We start from the raw sequence: 23822 nt of genomic DNA on the forward strand, positions 1-23822 counted from the left end.
CTTATTTCAAGAAATTTCCCCAATCTGTGACATACAAAGTTATATCCCGATAGCCTATGTTAAGAGAAACAAAGAAAGTATATTGCTGGGCTGACTACAGAGTTGAAATGAAGACTTCATATATCCAGTATGTAATTAAATTAAACCATTCATTTGCCGATATTAATGTTTTATAATAGCAGGATATACCAAAGTAAGGAATGATACTTGTGAACAGGAACAAATAATCAGATTACTTTGAAACAGAGTGGAATAGGCTGCCGAGCACAGGATGCATCAACAGAGATTTGAGTGAATTTTGGCAGTGCATAAAGTAATCAGAGAAGTTTAATGATTGCTTTAGAAAACCCTATGTATAATGCATTTCTTTCTACCTATATCAAAGACCCATGCTTTGCAAGAATGGTCGAGTCATGGGATAGTAATATTTTATGCATAAATGTTTTTCATGAAATATATCCCTCCTTTAATTCAAGCCCCTCCTTCAGAACCTCTTCTACCACAACAGCTATAAGAAATTACCCCATTTACCCCAATTACCCCAGAAATGACCATTTACTTTTGATATTTATATTTATAAAAGGAGTTATTCTTTACTACTACACCATGTTGTGCACCAGCCTTTGCCAAGTAATCATGTAATTTCATTGATGTCAGCACTATCCTTCCCATCTAAGCTCACCATAGTGTTTTGTTATTTCCCTACTACTTTTCTTTCCCCAGTCTGAAATTAGATTGTGAGCGGTTTGGGACAGGAATCATGCCTTAGCTATGTATCTAGTACACTATCGGGTGCTGTAAAATATAACTACATTAGCAATAAATGAAATGCTTACCTGGGAAAGACTGCTCCAGAACTGTCTAAAAGCTCCCAGGCAGCTGATCAATTTGGTTCTCTCATCTTCAGGAGTGTCCATAAACATGCTATTGCAAATAAGAACACTAGTTATCTGCAATGTGTTCTTGAAAGGTAGCATAATTAAAAAGAGCAGATATAGAAGATAGTCACAATGAATCTCATGCACAAATAAATTGTCATTACACTCACCCAGGGAAAGCCTCCTCTATAACTTCTGTTTTCTGTAAGAGAAAGGGGTTCAAGTCTTGGTGATTAATGGCAACTTGATCTAAAGCTCTGCTACAGATACACTTAGTAGTAATGAAAATAGAATTATCAAGATGAGGCATGTTCAGTAAAAAGTAACATAGGATCACACCAATGGTCTTTCTAGCCTGATATACTGTCTCTTGAAAGTGACCTGCACCAGATGCTTCAGCAGGTACAATGTCCCTCTCTGCCCTCCCATGCATGCCCTTTGACAAATATACAACAACATTTCTTGAGGAGTTGGGTGGAGGGAGTTTCTCTCTAACTCATAGTGATTGATTTATGTACTGAAGTAGGAGGATTTATATTTTTATTCACTTTTTATTCTAGCTTGTGTAACTGTGGATCTTCTTATAAATATAAAGATCTAATCATCTGAATCCTACTGAATTCTTTTCCTCAATTATATTATGCAGCAGTGAGTTCCACAAATTAATTATGCTGTGCGTATGAAAGTATTTCCTTTTATTTAATTTACATCTGTTGATTTTTAATTTTACTGGATGATCCTATGGTCTTGGATTATAAGGATATATAGAAATACTCAATTTACCTTCCTTATACCATTAATTATTTTATATATCCTCTTACTTTTCTCCTTTCTGAACAGTCTTTTTTAGTATATCACGTGAGATTATTTCCATCCCTCTAATAATTTTTGTTGCCCTTCTATGGACCTTTCACATTTCTTTTATATTTAGATAGGGTGTCTAGTGCTGAACACAATATTCAAGATGATGGCACCACATCAATGTATATATAATGACATTAAATGTTTTAAGTATTATTCTCTACTGGTAATAGGATGTGAAGGAATAGAGGGTGCCTTTGATGGTCCTTTTCACTTGTAAGTCCTTGCATTGCCTGCTTACAGCAGCTTATAGCTTTTCCAAGTACCTGCAGAGAGTTGACTCTCCTAAGTTCTTGACAGAAACTAAAGTCAGTTTCACAGCTAGGAGTCTGGTGGCACCTTAAAGACTAATAATCTGTTAGTCTTTAAGGTGCCACCGGACTCCTCCTTGTTTTTGTGGATACAGATTAACATGGCTACCCCTCTGATACTTAGGCCTTGGCTACATGTGCGAGTTGCAGCGCTGTAAAGCCGCCCCCAGCGCTGTAACTCACTCCTCGTCCACACTGGCAAGGCATTTGCAGCGCTGTATCTCTGTGGTTGCAGCGCTGCATGTACTCCACCTCTCCGAGAGGAATAGCGAGTATTGCGCTGCCGCTGCCGCGCCAGTGTGGCCGCCCAATGCGCTGTGAATGGCCTCCAGAATTATTCGGCAGTATCCCACAATGCCTGTTCTAGCCACTCTGGTCATCAGTTCAAACTCTACTGCCCTGGCCTCAGGTAACCAACCACGTGACCGACCCTTTACATTCCCCGGGAATTTTAAAAATCCCCTTCCTGTTTGCTCAGCCCGGCGTGGAGTGCTATCAGCGAATCTTTCCAGGTGACCATGCCTCCATGTGCCAAACAAGCCCCAGCATGGAGCAATGGCGAGTTGCTGGACCTCATCAGTGTTTGGGGGGAGGAGGCTGTACAGTCCCAGCTGCGCTCCAGCCGTAGGAATTACGATACCTTCGGGAAGGTATCAAAGGACATGATGGAAAGGGGCCATGACCGGGACGCCCTGCAGTGCAGGATTAAAGTGAAGGAGCTGCGGAGTGCCTACCGCAAAGCCCGCGACGCAAACGGCCGCTTGGGTGCTCCCCCCGCGACCTACCGATTCTACAAAGAGCTGGATGCGATACTTGGGGTTAACCCCACCTCCACTCCGAGCACCACCATGGACACTTCAGAGCTGGTGTGGGGGGGGGGGGGGAGGAGGAAGAGGAGGAGGAAAACGGGAGTGATGGTGGTGGGCCAGATGGAGACACCCTGGAATCCCTGGAGCCATGCAGCCAGGAGCTCTTCTAAAGCCAGGAGGAAGGTAGCCAGTCGCAGCGGCCGGTACTTGGTGGAGGACAAACAGAAGAGCAGGTTCCCGGTAAGCGGGTTTTTTTTTCGGGGAGGAATTTTTTCGGTGCGGGCTCTTTGGGAGAGGAGGGTTAGGCATGCATGCCTAGATGCGGAATAGTGCATTGATGTGGTTTATCACATCGCGGTAATCGGCCTCGGTAATCTCCTCGAATGTCTCATCCAGAACGTGTGCAATGCGCTTGCGCAGGTTTATCGGGAGAGCCACCGTGGTCCTTGTCCCAGCCAGGCTAACGTATCCGCGCCACTGTGCCGCGAGGGGTGGGGGGACCATTGCTGCACACAGGCAAGCTGCATATGGGCCAGGGCGGAAGCCGCATTGCAGTAGAAGACCCTCCCTTGCTTCCCAGGTCACCCTCAGCAGCGAGATATCGTCCAGGACGAACTCCTGTGGAAAATGTTGAGACAGTGTTCAGTGTAGGTGCCCCCTGAAGCTGTTGGCTCTCCCCAAGGCACAGAAACCCAGAGGACAGTGCAGCCCTGAAACAATCAGTCCCCCTTACTCACCATTTTGAGGCTCCCGTGGGATATGTGTGCTCTGTTTTGGACGGGAAAATTATGCTATTGTGTAGACCCTGTGTGTTTTCTACTCCTTAAGTGTGGGGGGAATCAGTACTCTGTCTGGTATAAACATTGCTGCCTCTGTTAAATGTTGCGTTTTGCCTATACAGCTGCATCAACCTTGAGACCTCAGCCGTCCCTCTTATCGCCTGCTCAGAGACTGCAAAGACTCAGGAAGAGACCGCGAAAAAGCAAAGAAGACACGCTGCAAGAAGTGATGCGGCAATCTATTAAAGAGAATGAGAAAGCACAGGACTGGAGGGAGAGAGAAAGCAGGATCCGCCAGGAAAACGCAGCGCACCGGCGGCAAAGCACCGCGCACCGGCAGCAAAGCACTGATAGGCTCATAAGCATCCTGGAGCGCCAAGCAGACGCTATCCAGGAGCTGGTAGCCATGCAGAAAGAGGAGCAGTACCGCAAATGCAAACGCCACCCCCCCCCTACAGCCCTTGTCCCAAAACTCTTTCCGTTGTGCCCCACTGTCACCTCCAACCCACTTTCCCCAACTTCCGTGTTCTTCACGCCACCCACTGCCTCCAACACCAGTATCTTCACCACCCAGCCCTGAAAATCACGACCCTAACCCTCTGCACTCAACCCCATCACCATGCAGTATAGCTGTCCTGAAGTGCAGCACTCACTGCACAGCACACCAGACAGGACATACACAAATCTGTGATTGTACTGTTCCCCACTCCACCCCCTTGTTTCTTTTCAATAAATAATTTTTTTTTCTTTTCAATAAATGGATTCTTTGGCTTTGAAAACATTCTTTATTATTGCATAAAGTAAAAGACTCCTTAGCCCAGGAAATAAACAGGCACTGCAAGTCTGCTTGTCTGCTTAGCAAACACTGATTCCTAAAGATTGGAACTACTGCACTTCACTCCCGTGCAGGGCACCAAATATCACTGCTGGTTTTCAGCCTCAAATTGCTCCCTCAAGGCATCCCTAACCCTTGCAGCCCCGGGCTGGGCCCCTGTAATAGCCCTGCTCTCTGGCTGTGCAAATTCAGCCTCCAGGTGTTCAACCTCGGAGGTCCATGCCTGAGTGAAGCTTTCACCCTTCCCTTCACAAATATTATGGAGGGCACAGCACGCGGATATAACCGCGGGGAAGCTGTTTTCGGCCAAGTCCAGCTTCCCATACAGAGATCGCCAGCGGCCCTTTAAACGGCCAAAGGCACACTCCACAGTCATTCAGCACCAGCTCAGCCTGTAGTTGAACCGTTCCTTGCTGCTGTCAAGGCTCCCTGTGTAGGGTTTCATGAGCCACGGCATTAACGGGTAAGCGGGATCTCCAAGGATCACAATGGGCATTTCAACTTCCCCTACCGTGATCTTCCGCTCTGGGAAAAAAGTCCCGGCCTGCATCTTCCTGAACAGCCAAGTGTTCCGAAAGATGCGTGCATCATACACTCGGTGCTTGTTTCCCGAGCCCAAAAGCGGCGTTCCACGGTGCTGAGCATGTCCGTGAATTCCACAAGCAATTTCATGTCGTACGCGTTATGCGGTTCGATAGTATCGTCGGACTCCTCACCCTCACTCTCACTGTCACTTTGGATCTTAAGGAATAGTTCGACAGCCAAACGTGACGTGCTGGCGAGACTCGCCAGCATACACCTCAGCAGTTCGGACTCCATTTCCCACAGACAGATCGCGCTGCACAGAAACCGTTGAAAGATGGCGCCAAAGGTGGACGGAAACAAAGGGATGCATCATGGGGCATTGGGACAGGACCCAGCATGCCCCGTACCTACGCCCCCTTCCCACAACCCACGGCGCCAGAATGGGAAAAGGTGCTCTGTGGGATAGCTGCCCATAATGCACCGCTCCCAATAGCACTGCAATTGCCGCAAATGTGGCCACGACAGTGCGCTGGGCAGCTGTCAGTGTGGACAGACTGCAGCGCTTTCACTACTCAGCTGCACGAAGTCAGGTTTAACTCACAGCGCTGTACATCTGCAAGTGTAGCCAAGGCCTTAGTTTCACAGCTGTCCACAGAGTAATGAAAGTTACAAATAGCAGCACTGAAAGCAACCATTCGTTAATTTCTCTAGTGGTTGGCAAAGCCATGAGTACAATAGAACCATTGGAAGTGTCTGTCTGAACATTCAGACACAGTATTTAATCAGTTCACATTATCAGGTGATCTTCACAACCATAAGCCCAAAACAATTTTGCAGACAAAAGCAAGTTTCTCAGAAAAAAATATTTTACGTTTGTTAATGATGTTCTTTAGCCACTTCAGGGTGGATATAAAAAGAATATTTAAATTAGGCTATCGATTAATCGCAGTTAACTCACGTGATTAACTCAAAAAATTTAATCATGATTAAAAAAATTAATCGCAATTAATCACAGTTTTAATTGCACTGTTAAACAATAGAATACCAATTGAAATGTACTACTTTTTTGGATGTTTTTCTATATTGTCAAATATATTGTTTTCAATTACAACACAGAATACAAAGTGTACAGTGCTCACTTTTTATTATTTGTATTACAAATAATTGCTCTGTAAAAATGATAAACAAAATAAATAGTATTTTTCAATTCACATCATAACAAGTACTGTAGTGCAATCTCTTTATCCTGAAAGTGCAACTTACAAATGTAGATTTTTTTTTTATTTGGTTAACTGCACTCAAAAACAAAACAATGTAAAAATTTAGAGCCTACAATCCACTCAGTCTTACTTCTTGTTCAGCCAATCACTAAGACAAACAAGTTAGTTTACATCTGAGGGAGATAATGTATATTATTTTTATTATTGAATCTGAAAAAAAAACCCTACATTAATCGGTTACAATGATTTGGATATGTAAAGATACGTATTTATTTGTTTTGCTTGAAGTTAATTACATATTTTAGGAAAACATGTCAGACTGGCCACCAGCAAGAGTTTGTTGTGAGAACCACGACTATAAGACCTACATATCCAGGGCTTATTCAAGTTTTGTTGCTTCTACTTAAGATTCAGCCTTTTCTGTCTGACTGCCAGATCTCTTGTTGAGCCCCTTGTCATCCCAGGCATTGACTACTGTAACCCAACCTCGCTGACTTAGATACCTGCCACATCACTTTCCTTAAGTCTACTAAAAATACTGGGATCATCTTCCTGGCTCCAACCACATCTCCCTACTCTTTGTATTCCCCTACTGGCTCCCCTCTCCTCCACCGTATCAAACACAAACTCCTTGGTTTTGCTTTTCAGGTGTTTTTATCATTTAGCCCTGCGCTACTCAGCTTGACAACGGAATGACCCATCAAACCTGTCTTTGCTCTGCCAATGATGCCTGCCTTGATCACCCCCTTCTCTCTCGAGTATTTCCATGATTTCTCCCAAATCATCCCCCTATTCCTGAAAAAAACCCACCTTCCTATCAGAATTTTCAAAGCCACCACCTGTCCTTTTTAAATCCTTCCTTAAAACCAATTTCTGCCGTATCTACAAATCACCACAATCTAGCTTTAGTTAGGCAAGTAGAGAGCTGAGACTTATGTTCTTCCACCAAACTGCTTTATTGTTGCCTCATTCTTTCAACCCGTTATTAGTGGGACACACCAGCTCTTTAAAATTGTAACAACATCCCACCGGGGCCCGTACTGCCCACCGGGCCCCATGATGCTGGGACAAAATCAGCAAGGGCCACAAAGTAACTATGGATCACTCCCCAATTTGTAAATAAGTCTCCAGCTCCTCACATCCCAGAGCCCCCGCAACACCCAGACCCGCCTCGCAACACCCCAGAGCCCCCCATTCCCTCCCACCCCGTGGCCCCTGGGGCTGGGACGGCCCGGCTCTGCGACTCACCACCACCTCCTCGAAGATGCTCTGCAGCTGGGTCTCCATCGGCACCATCGGGATCGCCATGGCCCCGCCCGGGGCTCGGCCCCAGACTCCCTGCGGGCAGCGGCGGCACCGAACCGGGACCAGCTCCTGCTCCCGCGCCGAGGAACCGAGCGGCGGCGGTTCTGGGTCCGGCGGCGACCCCGGCGGAAGGTGCGTCCCTGAACCCGTCCCCGCCGGGAAGCAGCTTCCCGGGCCGAGCAGTTCCGCGCTGGGGCCGCCCCCAGCCTCCGGCTCTCGCACCCCTCTGGCCTGAGGCCGCCCCGGCGCTACGCGCTGGACCGAGGCCGGACCCCGTGTGCGCCGCGGGGAGAAACAGGCCGGTGCGGAACACGAGCGCGCCCCTGACTTGGGGGGAGGGTGTATGGCGGGGACCAGGCTAGCTACGCCCCGGGTGTCAGCCTCTCTCAGGCCTGGCCCTGCCCTGGGCGGGACTCGGGCCGAGGAGTCTCCCGTGGCTCCCAGAGCTTATCCAGCAAGTCCCACGGCGGGGGGGCTGCATCTCAAGAGCTTGTCCGCAGTGACGCAGGCAGCGGCCAGGCCGCCGTCTTCAACCGAGGCCTCCTTGAATCACAAGAGAAAACTGAGAGGAGGGAGAAATAGCTCAGTGGTTTGAGCATTGGCCTGGTAAACCCAGGGTTGTGAGTTCAGCCCTTGAGGGGGCCATTTAGGGAACTGGGGTAAATATCTGTCTGGGGATTGGCCCTGCTTTGAGCAGGGGACTGGATCTTCTATGATTCCATTGCAAAGCGCCAGAAAACGTTAGGGGCACAGGCAGGGCTGTTTTACGCTAAGCCCCAACACTCTAAGGTGCGGGGACTGGGCACCCGTGCTCCAGGGGACTGGACGTCAGGCTGCTCCCCCTTCCCCAGTTGCCAACTTTCTATTGGCACAAAACTGAACACTTTAGCCCCACCCCTTCTGTGAGGCCCCACCCCTTCCCCAAAGCTCCAGCCCCTCCTCACTACATTTCCCATCCCTGGATGGCTTGCTCTCTTTCACCCTCACTCACTTTCCCTGTGCTGGGGTTCAGGGTATGGAAGGGGGTCTCTGGGGGTGCAGGCTCTGCAGTAGAGCTGGGGATGCAGTGTTTGGGGTGCAAGAGGGGGCTCAGGGCTGGGGCACGGGCTTACTTCTGGTGGCTCCTGGTTGTAGTAAGAGGAGGCCCTGAGATATAAACCTTGGTATCAGAGGCCCGGTATGAGGCCTAAGGCCTGAACTAAAGTAATGGTCAAGACTTTGCTAACATAAAGCAAAGTTAAGCTGTGAGCCAGAGGCAGGCCCTGCTCACAGAAGCTGGCAAGGAAAGGGCTGATGCTGCAAAAAGAGACATACCTAAAAGGTACTGGACACCAGATATCAGAACATTCGCATACTTGTACATTACACACACAACAAGGAACAGGCTGACCCATCCCAATGACAGGGCCAAAAGGGGAATATGATGGATAGTGTTGTTTTGATCGAACCAATCTGTACAAGGTGAGAGGCGGCACCTTGCTACATAGAGGGGTTGCACCTCAATACGTCAGGAGTGATGTGTAACTTGTTTGTACCTGTGTATAAGAATGTATCCCTGGGGTGGTGTCTTTGTCCGGCCGAGAGGGCAGTGGAAAGTCCCGCCACTGACTGAGCCGGGTCCATTGCCAAGAGGCACTTTCTCGTAGTATGCCCTGAGTTAGGCTAAGAAACCTACAGAGAACTGCAATTGTGTCCAAGGTCGCAATAAACCTAGTCTACGTGACTTTGCATCTTACTAGACTCTGTGGTTATTGAGGGTTCTCTTCGGGTCTGCTGGGTCAGCTATCTGCGCAGAGCTGGGGCAGCACACAGAGGGAACACACGCATGCAGCCGAGTGATATCAACATAGGAGAAAGCAGAGCACCACACCGGTAGCATCTGACAACACTGGTCAGCGGTGCTGCGGAGCCAAGGCAGGCTGCCTGCCTGTCCTGGGGCACCGCACTGCGCCCCCGCACTGCGCCCCGGAAGTGGCCAGCAGGTCCAGCTCCTAGGCAGGAGGGGAAGGGGGCAGGAAACTGTGCAGTGCACGCTGCTCTCACCCGCAGACACTGCCCCCCAGCTCCCACTCGCCGGCGCCAGTACTCCGGGCGGGGGCAGTGCACGGAGCCTCATAGTCCCCCCGCCTTGGAGCCTGACCTGCTGCCCCAGAACAGGTAGGGACTATTGACACCAGGGGGTGCTACTACCCCTGAAATGGATCTCTACTGGCTCCCAGTGGAGCAGATTACTGTCATACCAGTGACAAAGGTCCACAGTAATTATCTTCAATGCACAGCAGCTTATTGAGAAGGAATTATATAAGTGGTAAAGGGTTATATTAAGCACATAACTCCTATGTTAGACATTAAGAGCTATACATTCCTCTTAACGAGTCTCTTTTTCACAAACATACACAAACAGGCCTTGCGCTAGCCCCACGCAGTTCCTGCTTGGCAAACAGAGAATGTGATTACCAATTTTATAGATGACTTCTTCCCTCCAGGTCTGTTCTTCTGAGCCCTCTGGTCTGTCTGGATTCCCTCGAGGCAAGGCCTCGGTTGCCTTGAGACCCCTCTGGTTCACAGTCCTACTCGAGCCACGGAGCAGAGTTTTGGCTACTCTGTCTTGCAGCGTTGCTTCTTCCAGCATCAATTACTTTGCTTGAGTCTTTTACTCTTTTTCCTCAAAGGAGTCACATGTCTTACAAGCATGCCCAGTGGGCGTGTGGTTATTAATTAGTATTTTAGAAGGGTTGGGGGGGGGTGCTGAATGAAGATCATCCCACGTTTACTCACTTATCAGTCATTCACTCTGGCTCTCTGCGTAGTGTCCTTGCTGTAAGGTCACTATAACCAGGTTGACCTGTGCTCTATGCTGGAACTTTATACATGTGATATTTACTTTTGCATGGGCCCATATTTGCTGACCAATAGGTTCAATATCGATCACACACTCAGGCTTTGTCAGTCCTTTATCAAATCTGCTTCTGCTTAAAGGGACTCTGCTCCCAGGATCCTCGGCAGCCATTCAGCCATGTTTAAGTCATGTCAAGTTATGCTCACACCATTCATTTAGTATGGCCACACCAATTTGGCACCATCCCAACAGGGACTAGCCTGCCTTGGCTCCGCAGCACCGCTGACCGGACTTTTAACGGCCCGGTCAGCGGTGCTGACCGGAGCCACCAGGTCCTTTTTCGATCGGGTATTCCTGTCGAAAACCAGACACCTGGTTATGCTTCGCAGCGCCTATTGGCCATGGTTCCTGGCCAATGGGGGCTGCGCCTGCGGGCACGGGCAGCACGTGGAGCCACCTGGCCCCTCCACTTAGGAGCTGGACATGCCGGCCGCTTCCGGGAGCCGCCTGAGGTAAACACCGTCCATAGCCTGCACCCGGTACACCTTCCTGCACCCCAACACTGAGCCCACTCCCCACCCAAACTCCCTCCCCGTGCCTGCACCACGTGCCTTGCACCCCAAACTCCTCATCGCCAGCCCCACCCCAGAGCCCGCACCCCCAGACGGAGCCCTCACCCCCCACCCCAACCCCCGCCCCAGCCCAGAGCCCCCTCTAACACTCTGAACCCCTCGCCCCCAACCGCCGCCTGGAGCCCCCTCCCAAACCCCAAACTCCTCATCCCTGGCCCCACCCCAGAGCATGCACCCCTAGCTGGAGCCCTTGCCCCCTCCCGCACCCCAACTCCCTGCCCCAGCCTGGTGAAAATGAGCAAGTGAGCGAGGGTGGGGAAGAGCAAGCAACGGAGGGAGGGGGGGATGGAGTGAGTGGGGGCGGGATCTCGGTAAAGGGACAGGTCCTCGGAGCAGGGGTGGGGTGTGGGGCAAGGGTGTTTGGTTTTCTGCAATCAGAAAATTGGCAACCCTAGCTGGCGCTTGGGGCGGGGGCAGCAAGCGGAGCCTCCCTGGCCACCCCTGCGCCTTGGAGCTGAACACGCCGGCCGCTTCCGGGAGACGTATGGAGCCAAGGCAGGCAGGGAGTTGGGGTGCGGCCTGGTCAGTGGTGCTGCCTGGAGCCACCAGGGTCCCTTTTCAACCAGATGTTCCAGTCAAAAACCGGATGCCTGGCAACTCTACTCTGTCTGCTTCAGACATCTACTGTCCTGTAAGGGCCAGTGCAAGAGCCATTCACTTTAATGTTCCACCTCTGACCCCCTGTGGAGATTACCAGACTAGTTTGTCAGGGTTTTGTGTATTTCTGGGAGGGTCTCCAAGCTTGTGAACATATGAGAACAAAGACCCTGACTAAGGGCAGGTCTACATTTAATACACGGCTGTAGCGCTTCAGTGAAGATGCTACTAAACCGATGTGAGAGGTAGTAGTTATGTGACAGGAGAAGCTCTGTCTACATAGCGCTGTCTACACTGGTGGTTAGATTGGTATAACTGCATGTGTCCCTCAGGGCTGTGGATTTTTCACACCCCTTGACGACGAAGTTATACCGATGTAAGTTTATAGTGTAGACATGGCCTAGTTTAAAAGGCCACACTTCCTGTAGCAGGGGTGGGTGGGTGGGGAGAGAGTCTTCTTGAATTAATCCCATGTTTTCACACAATAACTCCCTAACAACAATCAGACAAACATATAGAACATACAGTAGTCATAAATTATTACAGATAAGCCCCACAGCTGTCAAAACTTTACACTAGTGCCGCTTCACCGGTGGTAGTAACAGTAGAAGCTGTAAAAAGCGACAAAGAGTCCTGTGGCACCTTATAGACAAGGGGTCGGCAACCTACGGCACGCGTGCCAAACAGCGAGCCGATTCTGAGTGGCACGCTGCCTGTCCGGTGAGAAATGGAAATGCATTGAAACATCTGTTTTCAGATCAAAAGCCTGAGCTTTTCAATTCGGTCTCTCTCTTGTCAGAAGTGACTGGAGAATTCTTGACCCAAAAAAGGCCCTTTCAAACTTTGCTGAAACCATTATGCCTCCATAAAACATTTTGGCTTTGACAAAACAACTTACTTTGATGAAATTTTATTTTGTCAAAAATGTCCCAAGCAGCTCAGTGCAATGTTAACAATTGGATAGCTTCGTTTAAAACAATTCTATCTGTGCAGCCACAGAATGATGATGAAATGTTTTTCCCTCATTCTTACGGCACCTATGTTAATGTGTTAAACTTGTTTCCCTACTCTTCCCCACTCATTATTTTTCTTGCTTGTTTCCTTCTTCTAGCGTCTTGTGATATTCTTTGTAACTATGATGATGAACTGTAGTTACTCTTCAGTGACTCTTAACCAAATAATATGATGTATTGTCAACTTGCCATGTAACATTTATTGACACGTAGAGCCTGATTCTCCATTGCTTTCCACCCTGTGGAATCAATTACGCCTGTACAAAATTAATGCAAAGTGGTGTAAAATGTTAGCAGATCAGAATACAATATTTTATAACCACTTTGCCCTGGTGTATTTGACTGCAAGCTGCAGGGCAATTGTGAATCAAGCCCTTTTACTCTTACTACTTTCATTATGACTGGCCTAGCTTATGAAATAGTAACACAATAACGAGCAGTTGCAGTACAAAATCAGAGATATTAAATCTTGTGACAATGGCTTTGATCCTATTGGATAAACTTAAGTATTCAAAGTAAATTTCATGATAGCTCCCATAATAATTCTGCAATACCTCAAGTTTTTGAAAAATATAATTAGACCTCTGCACCTGAATATTCTATTTTTCTATTATGTATTCTCTAAAGAAATAATAAAAAGGAATTCAATATTGTTAGGAGTATGAAAGCTTGCATTTCAAATAGAAAAAAAGAATTACACTGCTCCTGAGTTAGGCTATATCTACACTGCACAGTTAACCTGGGTGACTGGCATTCAGGTTAGTCCAGCCTGGGTGTGAGCACCACCACAGCAAAGCCATATTTGCATTACTATGTCCTAACTGTTTCTGCACTTGTCCGTGTGTGTCTGGGGGCATATGCCATGGTTCTTTGTAGTGAGAAACTCTAGGAGTCTTTCTCAGTCAATTGTGGGAGAGCTTGTTTGTCCTTCAGGGAGAATTGTGGGAAGGGCAGTGGAGGACTGTTAACACTCAGGTGATTTTGCCGGCATCTCATTGCACAGTGGGGCAGTGCCAGCCCAAATTAGAGTAGAACCCAACCTGGGCTCTAACCCACACCCCTCAGCTGGGTAAACAAGCTGGGCTTAAAGCACCTCCAAACATGGGACAGAGATTTTTCTATGTGGATGGTAGGGGGTTTGGGCTAAAACCAGAAAAACCCAGATTAACTGTGTAGTGTAGACATACCCTGAGACTCAGCATACCCTGAGACAGCTGTTTTGGCACAAAGTTCTTTGTGAACATATATGACTGTATCTCTTTATATAACTTTAAAATTAATAGTTTAAAATATTTTTTTACTTTCAATTTTGTTTACAAGGACTGTTTACCTAGTCTGAATTTCACATCTTTTCCCTGTATCATTATTCATCATAATATTCATATTATTTTTATTTTTATAATTATCCTAATTTTACACACACAGTTTTGTGTGGACGTCACCCAACTTTGATGGAAATAAGCTCATATTATTAATTTTACTAAATGTGTTGACAAGTGATTCGGGAAATAGTTTTTGACAATTATTCAGAACATTCTGACTCTAGGCTCCTGGCCATGTTCTATTTAATTGTTGTATTCTTAAGGATTGGAATAACTTTAGTGCTAAAACCATCTTTTGTTCTCTTTACAGTCAGCTGCAGAAACAGATGTAATGAGCCATTTAATAAAAAGGGGCAGGGCTGCCAGTGTGATGGTGGCTGTAAAGAGCTTCAAAACTGCTGCTGGGATTATGAGGGTACCTACCTGGAACCTAGTACGTTCCCATAAATGTGAAATTTGTTAGCCTAGTCTTTTTATTAATTTTTCTGGAGGGAGGGTGATGGGAAATGAGAAATGTGCTATGTTTGCTTATTCTGCCACAAGTACAGATGCAAAAAAGGCTCCCGGCCATCTTTTGTATTTTAGAGACTTGTTATGGCACATGGTGAATTCTGGGGCTGTCGTATGTATGTTGAATGCATGTTGCTACCTCCCTCTCAGAAGTGAGTGGATTAATGAATGCCCCCAGTACCCTGTGTTCTGAATAGTATGCAGCACACAATGGTATGTTGGCGGGATGAATTGGTTTCGTGGGCTACAAAGTTCTCTAGCAGACTTGTCTGCTACTATATCACATCTAATGTCTTTTCCCTGCATATTCCTTTCTCTGTCCATTCACTCTAACTGTTCCCGTGACAGCTTCTTGGAATCCATCTCTCCTGTTCTGCTTTCTCTCTCTCACTCCTGTTCTGTAAAATGTAGACTAACAGACGTATTGGAGCATAAGCTTTCGTGGGTGAATACCCACTTCGTCAGACGCATGTGGTGGAAATTTCCAGAGGTAGGTATAAATATGCAGGCAAGAATCAGTCTAGAGATAACGAGGTTAGTTCAATCAGGGAGGATAAAGCCCTCTTCTAGCAGTTGAGGTGTGAACACCAAGGGAGGAGAAACTGCTTTTGTAGTTGGCTAGCCATTCACAGTCTTCGTTTAATCCTGAGCTGATGGTGTCAAATTTGCAAATGAACTGAAGTTCAGCAGTTTCTCTTTGGAGTCTGGTCCTGAAGTTTTTTTGCTGCAGGATGGCTACCTCTAAATCTGCTATTGTGTGTCCAGGGAGGTTGAAGTGTTCTCCTACAGGTTTTTGTGTATTGCCATTCCTAATATCTGATTTGTGTCCATTTATCCTTTTACGTAGGGATTGTCCAGTTTGGCCGATGTACATAGCAGAGGGGCATTGCTGGCACATGATGGCGTATATTACATTGGTGGACGTGCAGGTGAATGAACCGGTGATGTTGTGGCTGATCTGGTTAGGTCCTGTGATGGTGTTGCTGGTGTAAATATGTGGGCAGAGTTGGCATCGAGGTTTGTTGCATGGATTGGTTCCTAAGTTAAAGTTGTTATGGTGCGGTGTGTGGTTGCTGGTGAGAATATGCTTAAGGCTGGCAGGTTGTCTGGGCGAGGACTGGCCTGCCTCCCAAGGCCTGTGAAAGTGAGGGATCGTTGTCCAGGATGGGTTGTAGATCACTGATGATGCATTGGAGAGGTTTTAGCTGAGGACTGTAGGTGATGGCCAGTGGAGTTCTATTGGTTTCTTTCTTGGGCTTGTCTTACAGCAGGAGGCTTCTGGGTACATGTCTGGCTCTGTTGATTTGTTTCCTTATTTCCTCGTGCGGGTATCGTAGTTTTGAGAATGCTTGGTGAAGATCTTGTAGGTGTTGGTCTCTGTCTGAGGGGTTGGAGCAGATGCGGTTATACCTCAGCGCTTGGCTGTAGATGATGGATTGTGTGGTGTGTCCGGGATGGAAGCTGGAGGTATAAAGGTAGGCATAGCGGTCGGTGGTCTTTTGGTATAAGGTGGTGTTAACGTGACCGTCACTTATTTGTACCATGGTGTCTAGGAAGTGGAGCTCCCGTGTAGATTGGTCCAGGCTGAGGTTGATGGTGGGGTGGAAGCTGTTGAAATCGTGGTGGAATTCTTCCAGAGTCTCCTTCCCATGGGTCCAGATGATGAAGATGTCATCAATGTAGCATAGGTAGAGAAGGGGTGTGAGTGGACGAGAGCTGAGGAAGCGTTGTTCCAGGTCAGCCATAAAAATGTTGGCATATTGTGGGGCCATGCAGATGCCCATAGCGGTGCCATTGGTCTGGAGGTATATATTGTTACCAATAGTAGAAGCTGTAGTGCAGAGAGGGCTCAGACATGAATGCCACCATCTAACTCTGCCCCTGTAGTCATAAACCCAGCCGTGACATTCAAACCTCTAAACCAGCACCGTCCTTCTGCCTAGCTGATGCTTTTAGCCCCAGCCTCACCCTAATCATCAACCTATCGCACAACTGGCAACAACACTATGCCTAAATAAGTTCTCAAACTGGTGCAAATTCTTATCCTTGATGCCACTAAATGGCACTGAATTAAACCCTTGTGTAGGCTCACAACTCAGGCCCAACAAACCTGACCCAAACCTAGGACCTCAGTGTGACTACCATATTCTACTAAACCAAGGTACTCAAATTTGGCAACCCCCTTATGTGATGCTGGCAGACCAGGTACAAGCTCTTGCCAAGGCTTTATGCCTCAGCCAAGCACTGACAAATTCACTGCTGGAAACCAATCCAGCTCTCCTGTGTGTTAAGATGGTTAAGATGGGTATTGGACTTATAACAATATTTAGTGTTTAGACTTTATGAACTGCTTGTAAGTTGCTACATGTATTAATCCTACTTATAATGTTGGTATCTCATGCTATGAGGTAACACTTAGGTATTTGCAATATAGGTGTAAAATGTTTGTTCTAAACCAGGGGGTTCCCAAATTTGGTTCACGGCTTGTTCAGGGTAACCCCCTGGCGGGCTGCAAGACACTTTGTTTACCTGAGCGTCCGCAGGTATGGCCGCTCGCAGCCCCCAGTGGCAATGGTTCACCTTTCCCAGCCAATGGGCCTGCAGGCCGGGCCATCGCTTCCCGCAGCTCCCATTGGCCGGGAACGGCGAACCATGGCCACTGGGAGCTGCGAGCAGCCGTACCTGCGGACGCTCAGGTAAACAAAGCGTCTCGTGGCCTGCCAAGGGCTTACCCTGAACAAGCCGCGAACCAAGTTTGGAAACCCCTGTTCTAAACTATGTAACTCACCTAACAAGAAAAGACTTTGCCTAGTGCAAAATGCTTAATGCCATAGACTGCAACTCATTTGTGTATATATGCTTGTCTGCTTTAACCCGTAAATAACTCTCATTTCTTTTTCCTAATTAATAAATCCTTAATTGGTTTACTATAGGATTGGCTACAAGTATTGTCTCTGGTGTGAGATCGGAGGTACAAATTGATCTGGGGTAAGTGACCAGTCTCTTAGGACTGGAAGCAACCTGACTCTTTTGTGATCTTTAGAGTGTAACAACTAACTGTCATTAAGTCCAGCTTGCCTGGTTGGCAAGATAGACTGGAATGCCCAAGGGGACTGTCTGTGACTCCATGGTAAGACTGTTATAGTGCTTCAGGAGTTCACATTTGTTAGTGGGTTGGAGAAATCTAGTTATAGAACATACACCCCGTTTGGAGTCTCTGCCATGCCTTTTGACAGTCTCTCCTGAGGTTGGCTCTCACAGTCGTAAACCACTCCAGCCAGTGTGACACGTTATGCTAGTCTAAAGCCACATACAGGCACCAAACTTAACCCCAGCCCATGCTCACAGTCTAGGTCCATATCTAACCAGACCCTGGATCAGCAACCTTAAACAACCCTAACTCTTCCCCTGGCCCACAGACTGGTCACAGCACTTGTCCAGTCTGGGCATTCAAATGGGCCTATCCCTTATCATAACTGCAACATACAAAATGGCATCAACCCTTACCCTAGACCATGGTCACAACCCAGTCCCAACAAAACGGAGCCAATACTAACACTAGCGCCATCATATCATCTGGGCACAGTATTATGCTTAAACTAGACCCTTTATCTGCGTCACAATTAGAGCTGGTTGGAGAATGGTAATTCCATTTTGCAGAGGATTTTGACATTTTGAAATTTTGTTTCATTCCAGTTCGGAACAAACCCTGCAAATTTAGAAATTTTTCACAAAGCAGAATGGGAGCCCCGCTCTGGGGCAATCTGCCTGGTGAGCTCATAGACACATGGACTTTAAGGTCAGAAGGGATCATCATGATCATCTATTGCAGGCCACAGAACTTAGCCCACCCACTCCTGTAATAGACCCATAACTTCTGACTGAGTTACTGAAGTCCTCAAATCATGATGTAAAGACTTCAAGTTACAGATAATCCACCATTTACACTAGTCTAAACCTGCAAGTGACCCATGCCCCATGCTGCAGAGGAAGGTGAAAACCCCCCCAGGACCTCAACTACAAGACACCCTGTCTAGCAGGCTTCCCAGGAACAGGGGACCCTGATAACCCTGGCTCCAAGAGCTAAGCTGTAGAGCCTGAGAGCCCAGGCCGTTAAGGAGCTACAGTTTCCATATTCTTGGCTTCCTGTCATCCCACCAGGTGAGCTTAGGGTGACCAGATGTCCCGATTTTATAGGGACAGTCCAGATTTTGGAGTCTTTTTCTTATATAGGCTCCTATTACCACCCACCCCGTGTCCCGATTCATCACGCTTGCTCTCTGGGCACCCTAGGTGAGCTGCAGAGGAGCCAGGTGGGCAAGCTAGCAGGAAAGCAGGCAAGTTTCCTATGGAACCCTACCTGGCAGAGGATTCTGTTGGAAATCTGCCTGGGTTCTCTTGGAATTTCATGGAAACTGACACATCTCTGCAAACATTGAGACAAATGAGCAAACCTTATCACAGCCTTATTATAGCAGTATGCCAGCTCCACTGTAGTTAAGGGTGAGAACTGCTTTCTGTTTAAAGGTTGACTCTTCTAAGTGCTCTAAAATCCACATGGTTACTCAGATTGTCTTGAAATTTGTTGTGCCTCATGAAAGTGTGGGGTAGGATTAGTGAACCAAATTTGGAATCATTTGCTGAAGAAGTTCCCAAGATACAGCCCTCCTCCCCCCCAACCTCAGCTTTTCTTAAAGTTGCAAATTCTGTCATTGTGATTGTTTGTTTTTGCGCAAACCTAGGGATCAAACCATGGTGATGTTCTCAGTTGAGTGAGAACACCTCATGGAGCGGTAGCTTGAAGGATAGCTCTGAGCAGTGCGAACTCCTCCATTCATCTCAGTGAGTGTTCCATCCTCCCACTCTAGGACCAGTGTTGAGAGCCTGTGATATACATTGTGCATGCCCATTCTCAGCTATACACCCCAGCCACAACATTGTGTGCTTGGTGAGGCTCCCAGCATACCTGTTCTCAGCTCTCCGCCCAGAGGGAGAGGTCAAGCAAATCTGAGCCAAACCTAACCAGAGTCCGGGTCTGTAAATTGGCCACACACTAAGCCTAAATTGGGTCCTCAACCTGACCCACATGAACCCACAAACTGGCATTAACTGTAGCTCTAACCCAGGCTCATTACCTAGGCCATAATTCAGTTTACCAAATTTAAGATATTCCTAAACGTAGCCTTGGCAAACAATGTGGTCACTGCATTATAGCCTGTGTACAGCAAGCCTGACCTTAATAGTTTTTATGGATGCCAGCTTCAAAGCATGGGGGAACCTTCACATGCTACCTTTTGCCACAGAGAAGCTGGACATCAAAGAGAAACAACACCACACTGATCTTGAGAACAAAGAGGTTGACTCTTACATTTCTCCACCAGGCAAAGTAAAGAACTCTCAAATTCTGATTTTCAGTCAACATGGTCACAGTCTCACACTGAACCAAACAAGGAAGAATAAAAGAAAAACCTCTGCATCAGGAAGAAACATACCCGCTGAGATGGGTGGAAGAAAACACACTGTCCAAAAAAAATCACTGTAGAAAGGGTCAGCAAATATAAAAGCACACTGACTGGCTGAGCTGAACAATCACCCATCCAAGAGGAGAGTCTTAACTTCAACATTCTTGTGGCTAACATTTACCTTCTGTCAGCTGATGGTAGAAACATTCACTGCCAGAAAGAATAACAAACAATTAAGGTTTATTTTAGGGAAGTGGAGGGATCACATGGTATAACTAAGTTGTGACAAAAAGAGTGATAAGAGAGTTGGCTTTATTTCCTGGCTCCAATTACCTGACATAGGTCAGAGTTGCAAAAGGTTAGTTATAGAGATGGTCAAAAAATGTATTGAAAAATATTTTCAATGAAGAATGGATTTTTGTAGAAATGAAATTTTCACAGAAAATGCACATTTCCCTGGATTTGTTTTGGTTTTGTTGAAAAAAACAAAGCCCTGAAAACTAAGCAGCTTATGTTTTTGGGGGTTCCAGTTTTGCACTGAAAAATTTAGATAAAAGGTTTGTTGTTTTTTAAAAAAAAAGTTTCAACTCTCTTTAGATAATGGTGACCGCATCAGATGACAGGATCAGTACTCAATGACTCCACTGGCTACTCTTAGTACTCCTTTTACACCCAGCCTATTCTTTTGTATATGTCTGTGTGTGTGAAAATGTCAGGAATCAGTCTGCAGCAGAACTAGTCTCCAAGCAACCTTATCAGTACAACTAAAGCAAACTGCCTGATTGGCCATGCCATCTGATTGGCTGCAGGTAGGGTGACCAGATGAGAGGAACAAAATATCGGGACACCGGGGAGGAGCGGGGGGATCCGGCAGAGAAAAAAAAAAAAGCTGAGTGCTGCCGGTGGCTCAAAATATTGGGACAAATTGCGGGACAAACACCAAAAAATCAGGACGGTCCAACAGGCCAACTCTTAAACCAGCAGCATCTTGCTGGAGGATCAGTGCTTACATCCACCACCGTGATTACTCCTGTGTTACCTTACTCCTGTGTTACCTTGTTCATACTGCTCCTGCCTTGCTCCCAGCCTTGGACCTTCCCCTGCCGTGAACCACTCCTGGCTCTCTCCCCTGATGACTCCAGTTCCTGACACCTGGCTTGATCTGTGGCTCTGGCTTCTCATTCTGCTCTGAACCCTAGGCATGACACCTGCTCTCATCACTAGGTTAGACTACTTTCATCCTGGTCACCTGACAGAAAATTAATGCAAATAAAACATAACTGAAAGCAACAACCACAAAATAATACAGACAGTTAATAAAATACATAAATGGAGATGTCTAGGTTGGAGGACAGAGGAGACAACCTGAATCCCCGAACAGAGGAGAGGATTACAGTATTGTGCCTCTTAGAGTCCCAATTATGAGGAAGGTTGGTCCAATGATTAGAGTGATAGCCTGGGATGGGCCCACTCTAGCTGGAGGCAAACTAAGCAGCTGCCTAGGGCAACAGATTTCTGGGAGAAGCTGTTTGTCATCATGGAACCACAGACCTATTTATGGGGATGTGAATTGCAGAGTGCTTTAATATGTAGTGCTCTAACTGCCTGTATAGACCCTGCTGGTGCAAACTAAGAGTTTGGGTTGATGTAATCTGGACTAAATTAACACACAATAGGCACCTTTTAGTTCACACCAGCAGGGTTTACATGGGGCAATGAGAGCACTACACGTTAGAATGCTCTGCAGTTCATACCCCTATAGGCTAGTCTGTAGTGCCTTGTGGATAAGCCTTATGTCTGATAATACAGAGGTTCCCAGCTGTGGCGAGGGAGAGGGGCTTCTGATTGTTATGGAATAACTGGGGAGACAAAGCACCAGGTTACAGATTTGACCTGGGTGCCCCTCCATCATGACAGAGGGACAGCAGGGACAAATTTGAGTGGGTGGCATTGTGACCTGGAATGCTCAAGAGTGGGGTGTGTCTTTGTAGTGGAGGCCCCAAGTGCAAAGGGAGTGTCTGACATTTCCTGGGGGTACCCAGCATTGTGAAGCATCTCACTACCACCTGCCCTTAGCATGAGGAAGCTTTAGGTCAGCTCCCTGACTCCACCAGCCCCGGGCAACACAAGCAATCTTCACTCAGCATATACAGGCTCCACTGTCCCTCTGCAGGTTAGCAATAGGCATGCTCCAACCCCTAAGTTCTCCGAGCAACCCCTTGGAGCATCCAGTCCCTGTTACACTGGACATTCATAGAATTCCTGGATCCGCTGTTCCCAAAGGAACAGTACCCCTTGTTTACTAGCTTCATCTCAGACCACAGTCTCTGCTTAATTTGTATATGTTTATTTAACAAAGAACCAAGATTCAAGTAATAGTAAGTAGGTAGAAGTATTGGAAACAATTGGTCACATATAAAAGAAAATCATAGCATGCATTCTAGGTCCTAGACTTGATTAACAAGGTACTTTCCTATCTAATAAAGTTTAGCTCACCCCCAAGTCTTTGTCACAGTGCTTACCAGCCCTGGTTGCTTGTGATTCTCTGTTCATAAGACATGCACACTGGCAGCTTCTCCCCCTAAGGGAAGGAGAGTATTCTGTTACACACCTAAAATCCATTGTCTTCACTAGTACACATGATACACCCTGCTGTTTTGTTTTTTCCCTGCAACTTTCTCTCCCTTGTGATTTTGTAAACGTAATTAGCTTGGAGGCTCAGTACACAAATAGACTTACATTGGAAGACATACAATACACAATACACACAGGACCAGACAGAGATAAGCATTCTTACCTCCTGCTTGAAAGGGACCTGTTTATCACCTCCTGGTGACCAGCCCTGTCTCACAGATCTTAAGAACATGATTTTCAGGATATATACATAACTCCTTAAATAATATCCATCCATACATTTCATAATAAATATGATGACCAGTGAGCTATTGGCTTTTAGTGGAGACCTCACATGCCAGCCTTTGGTGAATTATGATGCATGTACCTGGCGATCTCTGTAGTGCCTATGCACCCCTTCTGTGTCTTCAGCCAGTTGGCACCCAGAGGTGCCTGGGTCACAGGGTGCTAAGGTGAGGCATGGTTCAAAGGGGGTTGAGAACCCTTGTGATAACAGAAAGCATTTGGGGCAGAATAGCAAAAATACAAAATGGGGGGTGGCAAGGAACAGGGGGACACAACAGATTGTCTTGAGCAGCCTCTGAGCCTGGGGCTGAGGAGACCTATATTCAAATGCCTGCTTTGCCACAGACTTCCTTTCTGACCTTTGGTAAGTCACTTTACCTTAGTTCCCCATCAATAAAATTGAGATAATAGCACCTTCCTACCTCACAGGGGTGTCGTGAGGATAAATACATTAAAATATTGTAAGACGCTTGGACAATATAGCAATGGGGGCCAAATAAGCATCTAGATATATAGCTATACAGGTGTCAATAACTACCTTGGAACCTCAAATGCTTTCTGATAACATGGCCACTTTTGTGCCCCAAGTAGTTGCTTCTGCAAATGTTTGTTCATCTGCTGAGGTAGAACCACCATCTGGGGCCTGTATTTACTGTTCTGATGGTACAGCTGCACCTCAAACTGGGGGTGTAATTCCCAGCTTGAAGAGGCATACCGCACCCTCAGTTCTGCTTGAGCTAGTGCCTAAAAATAGCAGTGTGTCTGTGATGGTGTGGGTAGCCACTTGGGCTAGTCACTTCAAGTGCATTCCTGCCTGATCCTCTGGGTATGTACTTGGGCGGCTAGCCCGAGCTGCTATATTTAGGCTCTAGCTTAAGCAGAGCTAGCATGGGTACATCTATTTAAGCTGTGAATCACACCTTCCTGTTCAAATGTAGGTGTACTCTATGTGTTTCACAGTGACAGTGGCTAGATGTGTTACTTCTGTCAGCAGAGGAGCATTGT

General features: G+C 47.0%; 1 protein-coding gene across 7 annotated transcripts in view; it reads right to left on the minus strand.

The window, feature by feature from the left end:
• Window positions 1-7526, minus strand: part of LOC135875485 (mediator of RNA polymerase II transcription subunit 23) — a 56438-nt gene extending 48912 nt beyond the window's left edge. For 5 of the 7 annotated variants that reach the window (XM_065400336.1, XM_065400337.1, XM_065400334.1 and 2 more), the window contains exons 1-3: window positions 7467-7505; window positions 1049-1080; window positions 837-924 (exon numbers count right to left, since the gene is read on the minus strand). In XM_065400336.1, coding sequence (XP_065256408.1) covers window positions 837-924; window positions 1049-1080; window positions 7467-7505 — 159 coding nt within the window. Of the gene's footprint in view, window positions 1-836; window positions 925-1048; window positions 1081-7466 lie in introns of all 7 variants that reach the window. The other 2 variants (XM_065400331.1, XM_065400332.1) reach the window with 2 other exon arrangements.
• Between the last annotated feature and the right edge of the window lie 16296 nt (window positions 7527-23822).

The sequence above is a fragment of the Emys orbicularis genome, chromosome 3, assembly GCF_028017835.1.
Source record: "Emys orbicularis isolate rEmyOrb1 chromosome 3, rEmyOrb1.hap1, whole genome shotgun sequence".
In the NCBI taxonomy this organism is placed as follows: domain Eukaryota; kingdom Metazoa; phylum Chordata; order Testudines; family Emydidae; genus Emys; species Emys orbicularis.